General features: G+C 46.2%; 1 protein-coding gene across 7 annotated transcripts in view; it reads left to right on the forward strand.

The window, feature by feature from the left end:
* TASOR2 (transcription activation suppressor family member 2) overlaps window positions 1-16,108 on the forward strand; it is a 1,665,218-nt gene that overhangs the window by 595,606 nt on the left and 1,053,504 nt on the right. For 6 of the 7 annotated variants that reach the window (XM_069629643.1, XM_069629647.1, XM_069629648.1 and 3 more), the window contains exon 16: window positions 8,135-9,062. In XM_069629643.1, the coding sequence (XP_069485744.1) occupies window positions 8,135-9,062 (928 nt within the window). The remainder of the gene's footprint in view (window positions 1-8,134; window positions 9,063-16,108) is intronic. The other variant, XM_069629644.1, reaches the window with a different exon arrangement.

The raw sequence follows: 16,108 nt of genomic DNA on the forward strand, positions 1-16,108 counted from the left end.
AGGAGTCCCACATGAACTCCTGCGCGGAAAACACAACGGAACACACAATAAAAAGCAGTAAAGGACAAGGATACGGAGGCCCTGTCCCTCTGATGTATTTCCAGCATCACAGTAACTCACATGTGTGGGTGCACCTACCTGGGTGCAAAGGGAAAAGGCAAAACCACTGCTATCCCAAAGGGTTTGAGGAGAGGAATTTTTTAAGATTGTGGTCTTGTGGACTGTTAGGTGGAATTGTAATTTCTGTGCTAATTTCCTCCCACCTTAGAGACCCCTGCTCTTTTGCTGGACTTAGGACTTTTTAATTTGAACTCCTGAGTGAGTGGGACCTTTTTCTCACTCCCTCCTGTGTTTCTCCCTGACTAGGATTTTGTTTTCACTGTTTTTGGAGTCTGACAAACTCCTTAGGCATCCGATTTTTGTATAGTGAGACACAGCACCTTCAGTGCAGTGTCTATGTGAAATCTTTCAGATTTTTCTCAAGGTTTAAATACCTTTTATTGGGTGAACTACTGTTCCCAAGAATAGAAAGGTAAAATGTATCTTATTTACCTTTTTACTTTGTAGGTCCAGCACACACCATCTTATGTGGAGTGCTGGGGTGTTACCTAGTAGCCCCTTGTGCTACTTTCTCATGTAACATTGTTTGTTATCCTCACTACTTTAAATGGCTTGTGGCAGTGGTTTAATTTTTACTACCAGTGTGCAATTTTACTGCAGGCTGAACCCTCAGCTGCAGTACAGCACCCATGGGTGACCATTTGATCAAATGGCCCCCATCTTCTTTTGCCATGTTCTGTTTGTGAGGTCTTTCCTGGGTTTTACTCTGAGCGTTGAGGCAGGTTTGTGCCCTTTGTGCATTTTGTCTTTAGCGGGCTTCAGCCCTGAAGCCTGCCCCTGGCTCCAGTCTGTCTGGAAGGACAGAAGTGAGGGAGGGTCCCGAAACTCCCCGGTCCTTTGTCTCTAGATGTGCCTGAACAAGACCAGTCCAGATTGGCTGGCTGGCTGTCCGGAAAGGACAACCTCCCTGTTGGGTGATTGACAGCTTAGCGCTGTGAATGAATGAGAACAAGCTTAAAAGGCCAGTTTCTTGGGACTGCAGGCAGAGTCGACCACTGGAAAAAACTTCTGAAGAAGAAATTGTGAAGAGAAGCCCTCTGCAACCTCCTGGACCTCGAAATGCCCGGTGAAGCCCTGCGGCTGTGTGGACCTCCTTTTTCAAATCGACAGGGAAGCTCCAGATTGAACGACTTCTCCCCTTGGCTGGTGGGACCAACTAGCCCCGAGACAAACTCCACTTTGGCACAATCCCGAACTTGCTGTGCCTCTCCAGTGCTTAAGAAGCCCAATGCCAGTGCTCGAGTGTCTATACCCGAGTGCAACGTCTGCCGCAGAACGAATCAGCCGAAAAGCTCCAGAAGCCTCCTAAGGATGCTCTAGAAGCATGAAATCCCAATCCAGAGTACCCTCACCAGAGACTCGGACCAGGGGAGCAAGAAAAGTCCAACCAGGGATATTTGTTCTGCATCATTGTTGTTTGCGAGGCGCTGAAACTGTGACGAGCCGATGAATAGAAGAGAACCGTTGCTGCCGATGTTCTTTCCAGAGGACTGCCAAAGGAACCCGCCAGACGTCCTCCCTTTTGTCCCCACGACTGAGGCTCAGGAACAAGGGTCTGCTTGGCTGTTGCATGACTGAATCCAGCTTGACCACTTTCCTCAAACCAGCAGTACTTTAGGGGCTAGGGGTACTTACCTTATTGCCATAAATCGTGCTTTCTCGCTTGAGAAGTGCATTGGCTTACCTTTTTTTGAGTTTATTTCAACCCCCCTTGCACTGGCTTAACAGTTTGTGTTCCTTTAGGGAATTTCTTGAACTATCTGACTTTGTGAAATACTTTGTCCAAGAAGTGCATTAGAACTTTTTTTTTCTCTCACCCCCATACAGCAAACTAGGATTCATTGGTGGTATTATGACAGCCTACATGTGGGAAGAAAAGGAGCCAAATTTGGCCGAGAGATCTCGTGTAACAAAAAAGTTACAAAGGATTGAATTGCGACATACCGAAACAAAAAGGATTCTCAAAAGAAATGTCTCTTGTCAGAACACAGGCTTCCTCTGCCTTGAAACAATGTTCACTTTGCTTGCCAAACACACAGTATCGCCTTCTTTCTTAGTGACTGCTGGTAGTTCATTTTATTACTCGTACAGTTCAATATCTCTGTATCAGGACCTTCTGTGCCAAAGTCTCTTTGCCATTCAAAGTCTCTTACTGCAGACGGTCTGATGTAGCATACAAAATACAAAAGTTCCTTTCCTTTGTCAAGATTCTCACGTTCATAAGTTCACGATTGGTCTCGGACCGTGCGCCCCCCTCTTCCGGGCTCAGACCCCTTTTCCACAATGTACACAATTCACAACTTGGTCTCCCTCATCCGAGCTTGGACCATGGATCACCCTTGTCCGGGCTCAGATCCCTTTTCTACATTTTTCACAATTCACAATTTGGTCTCCCTCATCCGGGCTTGGACCATGGATCCCCCTTTTCCAGGCTCCGATCCCCTTCGACACCAGAATTGCAGACCTCCGACTGTGCGCAGGATTTAGCTTGACCCGTCGCAGGACCACGTAGATTTACAATTCTTTACAACTCTTTAACCTTCACTTCTGCCATTTCTCAACTGGATACCTTACAGAGACCTTTGATTGGAAACACATGCAGCGCCGGACCACTCTTGTGTTCCCACAGCTTTGCTCTTTTGGACTGCAAGTTCCAGGGTGCACATTCAAGGTTTTGCTCCCACTTCACCAGTTACAGTCTACAGTTACACCAGTTACATTCTATCTAGACTCGACTACTGCAATGCCTTATATATCGGGGCCAATAAATACATCCCACATAGAATACAAATTTTACAAAATAACACCTGAGAACAGCTCCTGGTATTCCTAAACGATCACATATTTCTAAGATAATGCGTAATAACTGGCTGTCGACACATGACAAAATCCTACTGAAAGTTGCCTCCCTCACGCCCAAAGCCCTGAACAACGCGGCTCCTCCCTATCTCAAAATAGATTTATAGAAAGAAGATCCTCTAGACCCTCAAGAATCTCCAATGCTAACACTCATCATTCCAAGATTCAAATTAACCAAGGCCGGAGGTATCATCTTCCCTGTCCGGGCGGCCCAAATATGGAACTCACTGCCCCACATTATACGTGCTGAGAAATCCTACCTTAAATTCAGATCCAACTACATCGGTCACTTGAAGCAATCGACCAACTAGCCAGTGCCTTCTTCTCTCCCCTCCACCTGTGTTTCCACACCACACACCATGTATCTCTACTCCCCCTCTCCTACCTATTAGTGGGTAGTTGCTACACAGATATGACCTGAATAGCCCAAATCTGTGCACTATGACCGGCAATACTGCCACTAGTCATACACTATATATATCCATGCATAGCATTATCTACCTCCCCGAGCTCATGTAACTCTGCATATTTTGACTTTAGATACAGCCTGCATACTACCAATTTGCTCTGTGCACTATTGCCCGTACTATGTATCTGCTTTATACTACCTTTATTATATCTTGTATATAACTTACTGCTTTACTCCCATTGGCTGTATATATTTTAGTATTATGTGCAAATATGTAACTATGTAACCTAAGCTTCGCCTATCCTGTACTGCTGCGCCCTCTTACCGCCTGGTCTGGTGCGCATTATAAATGAGTAAAACAGACTTTTGGGATTTACACAAAGTTCTTGACACAACAGGTTATCCTGCCTTAGCTTCCCTCGAGTCACGGGTTCTCCATCTTTTACCCTCCGTGATGAGGTGTTAGCGGGTCCTCAATGGGGATTCACTTGAGGTCAGGATCCCAGCACCTGCCCCTCAACTATCTCGGTTTCTGGAACTCACCCAGGGAGCAAGCACTAATTTAAACACTACCAGGAGAAGTGTAGCTGGCGTTTTGCTTCCCTGGGGCACGACGCCCCTGCCACACTGTAGCCCCCTTTGTACTCTCAGGCCTCCGTGTCTTGGCAGTCTTTACCCCCCTTCTGTCTTCCCAAGGTTCTCCCAGCTGCTGACATCTCCTACTGGTCTTCAAGGTTCCTTCAACTTCCCCTGCTCGCTCAGTGTTTGCCTGGGTGGCTGACCTTTTATACTCTTTGAAAGAGTTGCTTGTAGTCAGGCGTGAGTAGTTGTCCCTCCCTGCCTGACCTAATTATCGGGACAACATGGAGACTGCCCATAGGAATCCATTGCCCATTAATTCCTATGGGTAATCCTCACAACTCCCATCTGCCTCTTCTTCGTCCCAGTAGTTGGACTTCTACAATACAGGTAGGGATTGTGGGAGTTGTAGGTTTTCCTGGAGATCATGGAAAAACCATGTAGATTATTGTCCGGATGAAAGGGAGTAAGTGTGTTGCGATAGGTGAACAGATTTTATGTTGGGCCTTAATTTCCCTGGTTGTTTTCTCCTTTTTCTTACAGAAAGGTACTGGGGTATGATGGGACTCTGATGACAATATCCCATGACATCTGAGGATATGTCGGGTAGGGGTGCATCAGAACGGGAGCAATACCATGTACCGCCGAGGGCATGTCTCCCATAGTCTCCAAGGACCCCCTACCCAGGGGATCCTCCTTCGCTCGTCCGCACCCAGGGTTGGTATCCAAGAGCGATGGCTCTCCCCTGGCCACCTGAACAAATGGTCCATGGTAATAGTCTGGGAGAAACGCCTCAGGTTTCTCACAACTAAAGCAAACAAATGTAAAAATAAGGAGCTCACCATTTTAGCAAAATGGTGGACCTTCTGTGCATTACTCAGACTGATTTAACAGCCTCCGAGTAATAAGACTAAAAAGTCACTAAGGTAAAACCACTGCCACTTGCCGTTCAAGTAAACTTACAATTGTAACAGAAATGTTACCAGGTAAGTAAGAAAGGAGATTGTATCCCCCCCAGCACTCCACATAAGGTGCGGTCTGCTGGTTCACTATATAAAATGTAAAGTGAGATGAAAATCCCCCTTTACTCCTTAGGAACAGTAGTTCACCCAAGTACATTAAAGAGAAATTAACAGCAAAGCCCAAAGGGGCAACCCAGCCTAAGCCCAAAAGTTATAGGATAATGTAACTCTAACCATACATTATTCAGAGACATAAAAAGGTCACCTATAAAAAGAGTAAAAGACTAGGTGAGAGAGGAAAAAGATCCCCCTTCACTTAGGGACAAGGGAAAATAATCACCAAGTCCAAGCAACATGTTCTGGGGTTGACACAGGTCAGGAAGATTTATCCCAAATATGAAAGTCTTACCTAACGCCCCCCTTTTCGCTACGCTCCACTTCGGGTAACACCTGAAGGAAAGGCTCAGCAAGCAAGGGATCCTTCCTTTGTGTAAAAGCCAAGCCCTTAAATATTTCAGCTTCTTTTCCTGGCTCTTCCAGTTGTAGGTCAAAGGTTCGAAAACAAAAGGCTCGAATGCCTTTTTTTCGACACCAAAATGACTGAAAAAAGGGTTGCATTTTTTTTTATGGGGGAGGGATTGCCCCCTAACCCCCCGTTTTCGTTTTATAAATAACTTTTTATGTACACTAAACTTAAATAAATAAATTAAAATATCGGCCTTTTTTCGGTCATTTTGGATTCGAACAAAAGGTCATTCGATCCTTTTGATTCGATCCTTTGACCGGACACCGGCTCTTCCTAGACCTTGGCGTTTGATCTTTGCTTTGACCTTGTGCTTCTAGTTCCCCTATTTGCTGTCTTCTTTCGATGTGGTAGGTCCCACCTGTATTTCAGCCACCTGCAGGTTAAGATGGGTGTTTCTAACCCTATCCCCTTTTCTGGGTCTTTGACCGACAACATTTTTTGGGTTGCCCTTCTGCCATGGGCAAGTCTCTTCTTCTTGGAGCATGGGGTGGCTGATGGGGGGCATGGACTGGTGCCCCCCACTTCCTACTTAGTGTTCTGTTTGGGGTTTTAGACCTGGCTCTGTGCCCTCTGCCAGGTTCCATTTGAAAAGAGAGGTTAGTCTACAGACCGAGGTGTAACCTTCTCAAGCAGTAATGCAGGTTCCATTGCTGCTACTTTCACATCTTTGCTTCATCTTTTTTTGTCTCACTTTGTATCTGGGTTCTCTCCTATTCTGTCCCCCTTAGTATCATCGGAACTGAAGGAGACAGGTGATCTTCTCCTGGATCCTACGTTTCCAAAGCTTGCAGATTTGTACTACCTCCTTCCAAGTGCCTTGCTTCTCAGGACCAACCTTGGGCATGGTTTGTCTCCAGGAAGCATCTTATATTAAGAGAAATGTCTACTTCCTCCAGGTCCAATACAACAAGTGAGCTGATCCAATATTCTTATACCGATTAAGCTGTAGCTCTTTCCGAACTGGTGCCTGATATACCGCTCACATTGTGTTTTCTCCTCTGTGACTGGTTGGCCTTTATAGAACTCTTAATTAGTCTTGTGATGTTATTATTAGTCTTACTTTGGCAGAGGCTAATTACCTTACTGCCTCTAAAGCTGCTCTGTCGGTCTTCAAGTTTAGTTTGGCGTCGGCGGTATGCAGCACAATTTTGGAAATCTTTTGAGGATTCTGAGCAGCTCTGCAGCGTTACATGTTACTTTGCGTGTACCTGCTTGCTGGGTTCATGGTATCACTTGATTGCATCTTTGTGTTTTCCATATCAGGTATGAATTATTTGTATTTCTCTTTTGGCCAATGCCGAGTCCTACTTTGCTGGTTTGCGGACTTCCATATTAGATGGTTTGTCCGTATCAGTAGTTGGAAGAGGGTTGGCAAGCAGGATACCAGCCTTTCTGACTGGGCTGTGGAATTTTAGAGATTGCATAGTTTGGAAAGTGGTCATTTTCACCTATGCCAGTATCAACAATAGTGTTGAACAGTAGTGCATGCTGGTACTTGTAGTTAGTTGGATTCTTTTTGAAATGGAAGGTTTGGCATAGTCTGGGAACTACCATCTCTCTTGTGGAGGTGGTGGGGAAAGGCCTGCGGGATCCCCCCTCGTCCACCCTCAGGCACATTGGGCAGCGACAGAGCCAAACTGGTCCCTTATCGCCTACTACCCTCGTAGATGAGCATGGAGAAGTCATCACATTAAATACCTTTTGTGTGTAGTATATAGTTTCCTTGAGTTCTACCTGCATAGGTTTTGCCTAATAAATAGTATATTTGTATACATCTTTGCGGACCTCTATTATTTGACTACCTCTGTGTTAATTCAACCTTCATACCGTCCCTTGATCTCCTAAGTCTAAACCTTACTGCTCACCCTACGCTTCCCAGAGAGAGCTTGGATAAAAACAAGTGTGGAAAACCCTTTCTTATTTACTAGGTTGGCCACTTCGCAGCCCACACTATTGTAGATTCTGTAAATCCCTCCAAATTCTTGACAAATTAAAAAATAACGTAATATTAACTAACACACCTGATGTGGTTTGGAGGGGCTTAAGGTACCTTATTCACTTCTTAAAGCCTTATGAAAGAAGGATACACAGTGCACAGGGTAATTGTTTATACACAAAACCTTGAACAATGATCAGCCTCAGATACATACACAAACTGGAGGTACACCTCCAGGGAGACACTTAATCTAGCTCTTGGTTGTTGCATGAAATTCTATTACTTCTGCTGATAAATTGAGATTCTACAGTGTTTCTGGAGAAAGGAACTCGCTATGTAGGGACCTACTGTATTCTGGAACCAGGACAGGGCAAGGGAACATTGGTGTGACACATTCTCGATATTAGGGGAGACCATAATGGATATGGCAGTGAGGACTGACATGGGCTTTGTGATTTACATCATTGCCCCAATTCCCAAACCACTGTGATCTGTAGTGTGAATGAGAGGGTAGGGGTTATAGAGCAGTCTGGGAGCAAAAAATATAAAGCACTACAAGCTTCTTATGTGAACAATTAGTTTAAAATGCATACTGTCTACAAAACCAATAAAACGATCATTATGAAAAACTACAGATTTAGAAAGGGAGCGGGTACCTTGCAAGATAAAAAAAAAACTATTGTTTTGCATATATTAAATCAGTACATTTTCTAAGATGGTAAAAGTCATATGTTCTTCCACAGTAGTGCGCAAAGCTGACGACAACCTTCCTGCTGCTGGAAGCAAACCACTCAACAGAAAAACACTTCTTGCCAAGGCCGTCTTCGAGAATGTTAACTCTTTCAGCAAAACGATTGAAGCGGTAGTAAAATCAACAACGGAAAGAGAAGCTTTGAGAAAAAGGTTGCCAGAGGAGCTCTATGAGAGTGCAGGAGATGTAAGTGTTTTAGCTCAGAGATTAAATGTGTATGAGTCGCACGCACTTAACTTGCTGGCAGACTTGGCTCTTAGTTCTGGCTCAGCTTATAATTCTGCTGCCTTCGGTGATGACTTGTCAATAGAGGAACATCAGGCCCTCCTGGGAGAGAAGCTGGGACGCTCGGTTTCTGATCATGAATATTCAAGGGTAACCAAGAATTCTAAAGGTAGCAGTCCTATTCTCAGCAGCCTCTGCAAGTCCGCTACCCTTGAATCGGAAAGCCTAGCGGCAGTGGAGGAAATTCATGCTAGGCAGGGGCCTGCAAAAGGGCAAGGATTTTTATCGAAGGTGCGTGCAGATACTTCCTCTCCAAAAAAGGTAACTCTTGAACACTCATATGCTTCCTCAACTGCAGAACACGTGCGAAGGAGTCAACTTCTAAAAGGTGTTCCACCATCCAGTACAAAAAACAGAGGCAAAGGATGGCAGGAAGGTGCTCCTGTTGGGCGGGTGTTGCCATTTAGACCTCAGCAGGACACTGCATGTTCACCAAAGGAATCTGAGTTCTTGGCCGAGAAGCGCAAAAGAGGATTTATTGGCCAATATAAAGGCTCAATTTGTCCTCGAACAGTGTTCAGGAGATATGGGAAAGTTAAAGTGACCTTTAAATGGGAAGACGACTACCAATTCCATGGCGACAGCAAATACACCAGTGATCCACTGGAGAAAACAATCAATCGAGCTCTTCACGGGTAAGTTGCTTACGTTGTTTTTCATAATTTGTAAGCCATTGTTTTGAATACTGCTATGTAGCGGTTTGCCTCTGCTTGAGAAAATGTAACAGATATTTTATTAACGGTTATTTCACATGCAATATGTGGTTTTTGAAGCATTGTAATGTAACCCTGCAGTATATGTTGACACACTTAGGACAAAAATGACATTTTATAAGAACTAGTGGCAGTTCATTATTGTTAGGAAAGTTTTTTTTCTCTTGGGGCAACATTTCCTCCATATTCTATGGACCCCTAAACCTTTGCTTATGTTTTTACACCTTGTTAGCGAAGCCGTCGGCTTCACTCTACTGGCCTTTTGCTCACTTGTTATGGGGAAACTGACTAGTCCTTCAGACTATCAGTACTGGTAAACTATATTTCTGATGCTTGTGAATCTGCTTAAAATAACATGCTGTGCATATAGTCTGACAACTAGTTGTAATCGCGGACAATTGCATCTTTTTTTTTCGAAGATCATAAAGGGACATCGACTTGGGCGTGTCTAACACTATCCCTACTGTGGCATGTAGTGTACCCAGGATCCCTCACGCTTAAAGGTCCCCCAGATTGTCTCTTTCCGCCATACTGTTCGGCAGCTTTAATGCAGAGCTCGTGCTAATGAGATTTATTGCTATATTAATTGCATTTTAGCATCCTTCCGATGATTTAATCGGCGGGTATTCCTGTTTCCCGTCCTAACAATCTCCGGTTGAATTATTGACGGCTGGCAGCGGCGGCCTTCACCAGCAGGCTTCAGCCTTTACTGTAGGGAGAGTGGGGATCGTTATTCTCGACATTACTCTTTAGAGAATGACTTTTCTTTCTTTCCCCTCTTCTTTCCCTTGTCTGGCTGCTCTTTTTGCTCTTAATGGAGAGACCCCTTTTTAAATGTTGTCCTTCTTGTAATTAGAAGTTTCCTTGGAGGGACACTCATTGTGAGCGCATTAACTGCTTACTTCGTGACCATGACTAGCAGCGCTGTAAGGCCTGTCGACTCTTTAAGCCTAAGATGCTTAATTAAAGGTGCATAAAAGGTGGGCGGCTTAAACCATGCAGGCCAAATCCCATTACCCAACCAGTGCTGTCACATCGGACGAGGACCTCTCCAGCAGCCACGGCTCCAGTATGGAGGCCGAAGACACTGATGCAGAGTCGGCCAACTCCCACCTGCCTGTCCCCAGCCCTACTGGGCATGCCAAACACTCTGCTATGGGGAGACCACCCACTGGCGACAGGGGCACACATTCACCACTGAGGCTAAACACACAACCACTTGGCTTCCCTCAACAGTACCTACGGCACCAGCAGGCCAGTCGAAAACTTCGGCGGGGCCTGGAGAACCTTCCGGTTCTCGACCCTCTGCGCCTCTGCCACCATGTGTGACGCATGGTACCAAGTCTTTCACTCCACAGGGTGCCTCCCTAAAGTTTTAGTGCCTGTTTCCGGCATTTCCAAAGACACGTTGGAACGTGTTTCCTCAAGTAAAACACACCCTAAATTAAGGGAAAAGCTAACTAAGGCCTCCACACCAGGATTCGTGCAGTTCTGGCCCCCCAGTCGCTCCTTCCTTTACCTCCTGGCTATATCCAGGCCGTCTCTACATTGCCACAGTCCTTACAATAGCCTAGAGACCCTAATCAGGAAAAATTATCTTTCCCACTTCCAGAAACTCCAACTGCCAGCTCCTGGACTAGGGAAAGGTTTGTGGAGTGTATGGACAAAGTCTCCGAGTTCATTGGTTTTTAAGCGAGGTTTAATAAGATTTTTCATAAGAGAACTCATTCCTTCAAGGATGACCCTGCCCTCTGCAACTCTCCTAGGCTTCCGTCCCCTGTGGTCTGCCCTACCTCTCCTGGACTCAAGTTTCCTGATACCTCCAATGATGTTTTTCAGGAGGATCAGTATGATCAAGATGATGATATGTTCTATGTCCCAGACCAAGATGATTTGTTCCAGGATCCTGTCTCTCATGACCCAGATGCATGGCTTGATACAAATGACCAGGGGGCTTGTCCCACTACCCCTGCTCATGAGGCAGAGTCTGACGATATTTGTTTGCACACCACTCCTGTCACCCATCCCAGGGAGGCTTCACCGATTGATGACGAGCTGCTCTTCAATAACATTCTTATGAAGGCAGCAGACCATTTCAAAATTGTTACTCAGAAAGTGGTGCCCGACTCAGACTTTTTGCAGGGTATCCTCAAAGAGAAGGTTCCAGTCAGCCAGATAATTCCCCTTCTCATCTCTTGCCCCTTTACTTTCTCCTTCCCTTACTCGGCAGCGAACCCGTGCAGTGAGATGTTTCGTCCCACACCCTCTGAATCCCTCTATATTCTAAGACACTTGATTCCGGACTACCTGGTAGTCACCACAACAAGAACGTGCACAGGCATTCCCTTGTCTTTGGCTCAGGCTCCTCTCGATAAGGAGTGTAAAAAACAATTGACCTTGGCCAAAAAAAAATCACTTCTTCTGAGGCTTATAGTACCCGCATTGCCAAAAACACAACTCTGCTTGCCAGCTTTAGTGATATACAGTGAGGTCTGGTACAAGACAAACTTCAGAATTTTCCAGAACTAGCTAAGTCACAACTGCTTGCGGTTGTGCAGGAGGGACGTCTGGTCACACAGAATATTCTAAAAAAAAACACACTTGCCGCTGCGACAGTTGGCATAGTGTTAGCAGAAGGGACACCCTGCCCCACTCAGACGTGAGCTGGATCTTCTTAAATTCCCGAAACTTCTCAATACTTTCTTTTTCTCCTCTTCCTTCCCTCTCCCATGCTAATGTCCCTCTGCAGCTTTGACTGGGGCCTGGTCCCTTCTGAATCATACAGGGATTAGACCACTTCCTGACCAGTCTCCCCCAGCCTCCCGATTTATTTTATTTATTTACTGGGCGTTTATTAGGCTCTTATACAACAAATACATTGTGTTTCAAAGCGCCCACAGGGCAACAGGGAGGGAACATGGGATAGAAAACAATGAAAACACTGAAAGATCAAGAGGAACCTCTTGTGAGCATTCAAAGTGTGCAAGTGCAGGGAGAAGGAAAGAGGGATAGGGGTGTAAGTGCTGGTGTGCCAGTGCTTGTGATTGAGCAGCAGGTGTAAGTGCCCTGCGTTGGAAATGCTAGGGAACTATCATCTGTACAAAGTAAAAATAAATAAATGGGTAAGTGCAGGCCTACAGTGGCAAAGGCTGGTAAGTGCCAAGGCAAGTGCTGTGTGTAGGCGGAGGCTGAAGGCGATTGGGCGTGGGAAGCCAGGTCCCCAAAGGACAAATAAGGGCTCTGGTCACCAATCGCAGCAGCCGTGAGATTAGCAGGGGAGGGAAGAAGGGGCTCAGGGGTGAAAAGGTAAATCCTGAGGAGCTTCCAGAATTTGAGCCGGTCCGGCTCAAGACGCAGAGGAAGGGGGAGGCTGTTTCATATGAGGGAGCCAGCTGAGGAAAGAGATTGGCCTCTGGCCCGCTGTTTAGCGAAACGCTTGACACAGAGTTGGTTCTAGAGGAATATAGAGGTCTAGAGGGAGAGTATGTAGTAAGAGCAAGTTGTAGATGGCGTGGTATTTGGTCCCAGACAGCTTTGTGGATAATGCAGAGGGATTTGAACTTGATCCTTACAGCAACTGGGAGCCAGTGGAGAGATTTCAGGGCAGGAGAGATGCGGTCCCTGGGCTTGAGGCCAGGGATAATTCTCGCTGTCCTATTCTGGATTAGCTGGAGGGGTCGTACAGAGGAAGAAGGTGTATTCAAGAGAAGGCTAATGCAGTAGTCTAGCCTAGAGATAACCAGACCTCTGTTAACATTGAGCTTCTGGGGTAAAGTGAGAAAAGGTAGAATTCCTTTGAAAAGGAAGAGTTGAAAGTTGGACTTCTTGGCAATGTCCTGAATGTGAGGGAGGAAAGCAAGAGAGGAGTCGAAGAGGACTGAAAGGTTTATGGCTTAAGATGAATGAGAAGGGGAGAGTCCACAGAGAATGGCCAGAGTGAGTGGAAGAAAGAGGGAGCAAGGGACCCAATTAGAAGAATTACTGGCATTGAGGCAGAGATCATTGGAAGTGCACCAGGACTGGATGGCAGATGGGCAGTCTGGGATGAAGGAAGATGCAAGAGGGTCTGCCGGAAGTTTGAAAGAGTTTTGTGTCGTCTGCGTAACGCTGGAAGTTGGGGGAGAAGGAGGAAATGTGAGGAAACCCCACAAGTGGAGAAAGAGGTGTGTGAGGAGGTGCCAGAATAACCTGGGACGAATGATCAGTAAGTGAGGTCAGCCAAACCAGTGCCGGTTCTGAGATACCCAGAGTATCATGGAGCCGTTTTATGTGGATGGAGTGGTTGACTGTGTCAAAGGCAGCGCAGTAATCGAGTAGAGTGAGGAGAGCTGGAGAGTTAGTCCAGAGATGCGAGCAGTTCTTCACAGGTGTTCAGAAGTGCAGTGTCAGTGCCTCTGGATGCTCAGAATCCAGATTGATGGTCATGGTTCGGTGTGTGAAGTAAGTTGGGGAAGACCGTTAGGCAGAAACCTGTGCAGTTCCCTTAGGGACCACTGCAAAAGGCTTAGGACTGCAGGTGTTAGCAGTAAACCCAATTGGTAGCAGTCTGTACCACCCAGATTTACCTGGTAGCTGTGGCTGAGCAGCCAGACTTCTCTCAAGAAGAGTTAGACAGTATATAGAGTATACAAAATAGGTACAGAGATACAGTAGCACAAGCAAACACTGACCAGAGCTTGGGTATAAAAGTATATAATTATTTATTTAAAACACACACTTGTAAAATACACTAACACTAATATGGCAAGCAAGTTCAAGCATTGTCACTATCAATATATATACATCCCTGATTACTTATTGACCAAGTCTTAGTTAAAACACCACTTATTTTCAGACAGAGGTGAGCGCTTTACCTAAGATGGCACTCCAATAAGTTAGTTAAAAAGGGAGGGAAAAAGGCAGAATTAGGAAAATACACAATACCAACTCTTTAAGAGAACCAGAGCAAGTCAGAAAAGGCAGAGTCTACTGAGGAGCAAGAAAGTCATAGGTCAGGCCCACTCTTGGAGAGAGCAAGGCGGAATGTGTCCAAGATCACACAGTTGAATAGTACTTTAAAGAGTCGTTGCAGATAGTTCAAAAAGGGTTGGATCAGTTCAGGAAAAGTTAGTTAGCAGGTCCCAAGTCACCCCCGGATAGAGCGTCAAGGATTTACGGGACACTTTGATCAGTCTGTTGCAAGGGAGACCAGGCGGGACACAGTACCTGAAATGGTGAGAAAGCTCCAGCGGGGGCAGTTGTTCCTGGCAGGGGATGCAAGTCGGTGCTTCGTCCAGGGGAAGAGAAGATCTCGACGAGGAGGAAAGCGGGAGGTCGTTGCACTGCCAGGGAAGAAGCCAGCCACAGAGTTTCCCGGTTAAAAGGTACAACCCTTTTATTCGCGGTAGTGGTGAAGCATGGCTATCCGGCCGCTGGAGTGCTTGGCACAGGCGATTCGACCACGAGACGATCCAGGAAGGCGAAAAGAGGGCGAACTGGTTATCCCCACCAGTTCAGAGGAAGAAGACTCTCCGGGATGAAGATCTTCTCTGTCGCTGGGAAGTGGTGAGACGGTTCAGCAGGGCTCCACCGGTGGTGTCGTCGCAGGTCGGCTCAGCTTCTCCCTCTTTGGATTCTTTGGTCCTGTGGCGACTTCTGAATTTCCAGTCCCCAAAGCCCTGCTTTTATGCAGAAAACCCCCATTCATCAGTCCTAGCTGTCACTCAAACATGCTAAGTGGTGAGCCGGGCGGCTCACCACTGGGCCAATCACACAAGAGTGCGACTTGAGTTGCCGAGGCATCTCAGTCCAGGGTGCCTAAACCCCCCTCCCACACATCCTGTAGACCCAGACAGAGTGGCACCACTTTTGGAGGCTTCTGTGTAGAAGCCCGCCAAAAAGTGGAACAAAAGGCTCGACTTGGGTTGGAGTTACAGAGGCGAACACAAATGCCATTTTAAAACAGTGTCCTGGCAAAAAGACCCAACCGGGGAACAAATATTAAATAAATAACCCAGCGGTATCTTTAACATTGCACCATAACCCGGCGGTATCTTTAACATTGCACCAAAAAAGTGGTGCGTTTAAAAAAAATGAATGGGAAAATCCCATAGGAAATATTCCGGTGGAATATTTCGTGTGGTAACCACTGCCACCAGCCAGAAACTCGACGAGGGGGGACTGCACAGTGCCCCCTCGAAAAACAGACACGGGGGCAATCTAATTACCCCTACCAGTACTTCCACAATATGATGGTTTGTACTGGTTCTGTTCACAATTTAAGACTAGTAAAGTCAGTGGTGACTTTACATGCCCTGGGAGACAGTAGTCAGTCCCAGGGTATGGAGTCTATGTTTGGGGGTCACTATGACACCCCTGTGTTACTGCACTGAGGGTGCTGTGTAACACACTTACCAAAAATACATGAAACCCTTTGGAGTAAAAGACCCCATAGCCCATAAAACACATTACAAAGTCTAAGGATATCTCAAATCATGTCTACGAGTGGGATAAAAAGAGTCTCACTCTTAGCAGGAGAAAAAAATGAACCCCAAAAATCCAGCAAAGCTGCTGGGGGACTCACTAGGTTTGGGAAATTAGCCTTAACAGAGAATTCTCCCTAACAAAGACCAACTTCTTCAGGAGGTTCCCAAGGAAGCGGGTGATAGAAATAGGGCGGTAGTTGGCTGGACAGGTGGGGTCTGCTGAAGGTTTTTTAAGGAGGGGGTGCACAAGGGAGTGCTTGAGGGAGGAGGGGAAAGAACTTGTAGCCAAAGAGTAGTTGCAGAAATCAGCGAGTGCAGGAGCAAGAGAGCCAATGTTGTCCTTGATGGTTCTGTTAGAGCAAGGGGAAACCTGTTTGGAGGAGACCTTCACAGAACAGACAACTCTAGTGACCTCATCCGGACAGGGGAGAAAGAGGAGAGAAAGGTAGAATGAGGGTGGAAGGCCATAGGAGGCATGTGGGTGTAGGAGGAGTTGGGGGAGAG

The sequence above is a fragment of the Ambystoma mexicanum genome, chromosome 12, assembly GCF_040938575.1.
Source record: "Ambystoma mexicanum isolate Mex_15411 chromosome 12, UKY_AmexF1_1, whole genome shotgun sequence".
Classification (NCBI taxonomy): domain Eukaryota; kingdom Metazoa; phylum Chordata; class Amphibia; order Caudata; family Ambystomatidae; genus Ambystoma; species Ambystoma mexicanum.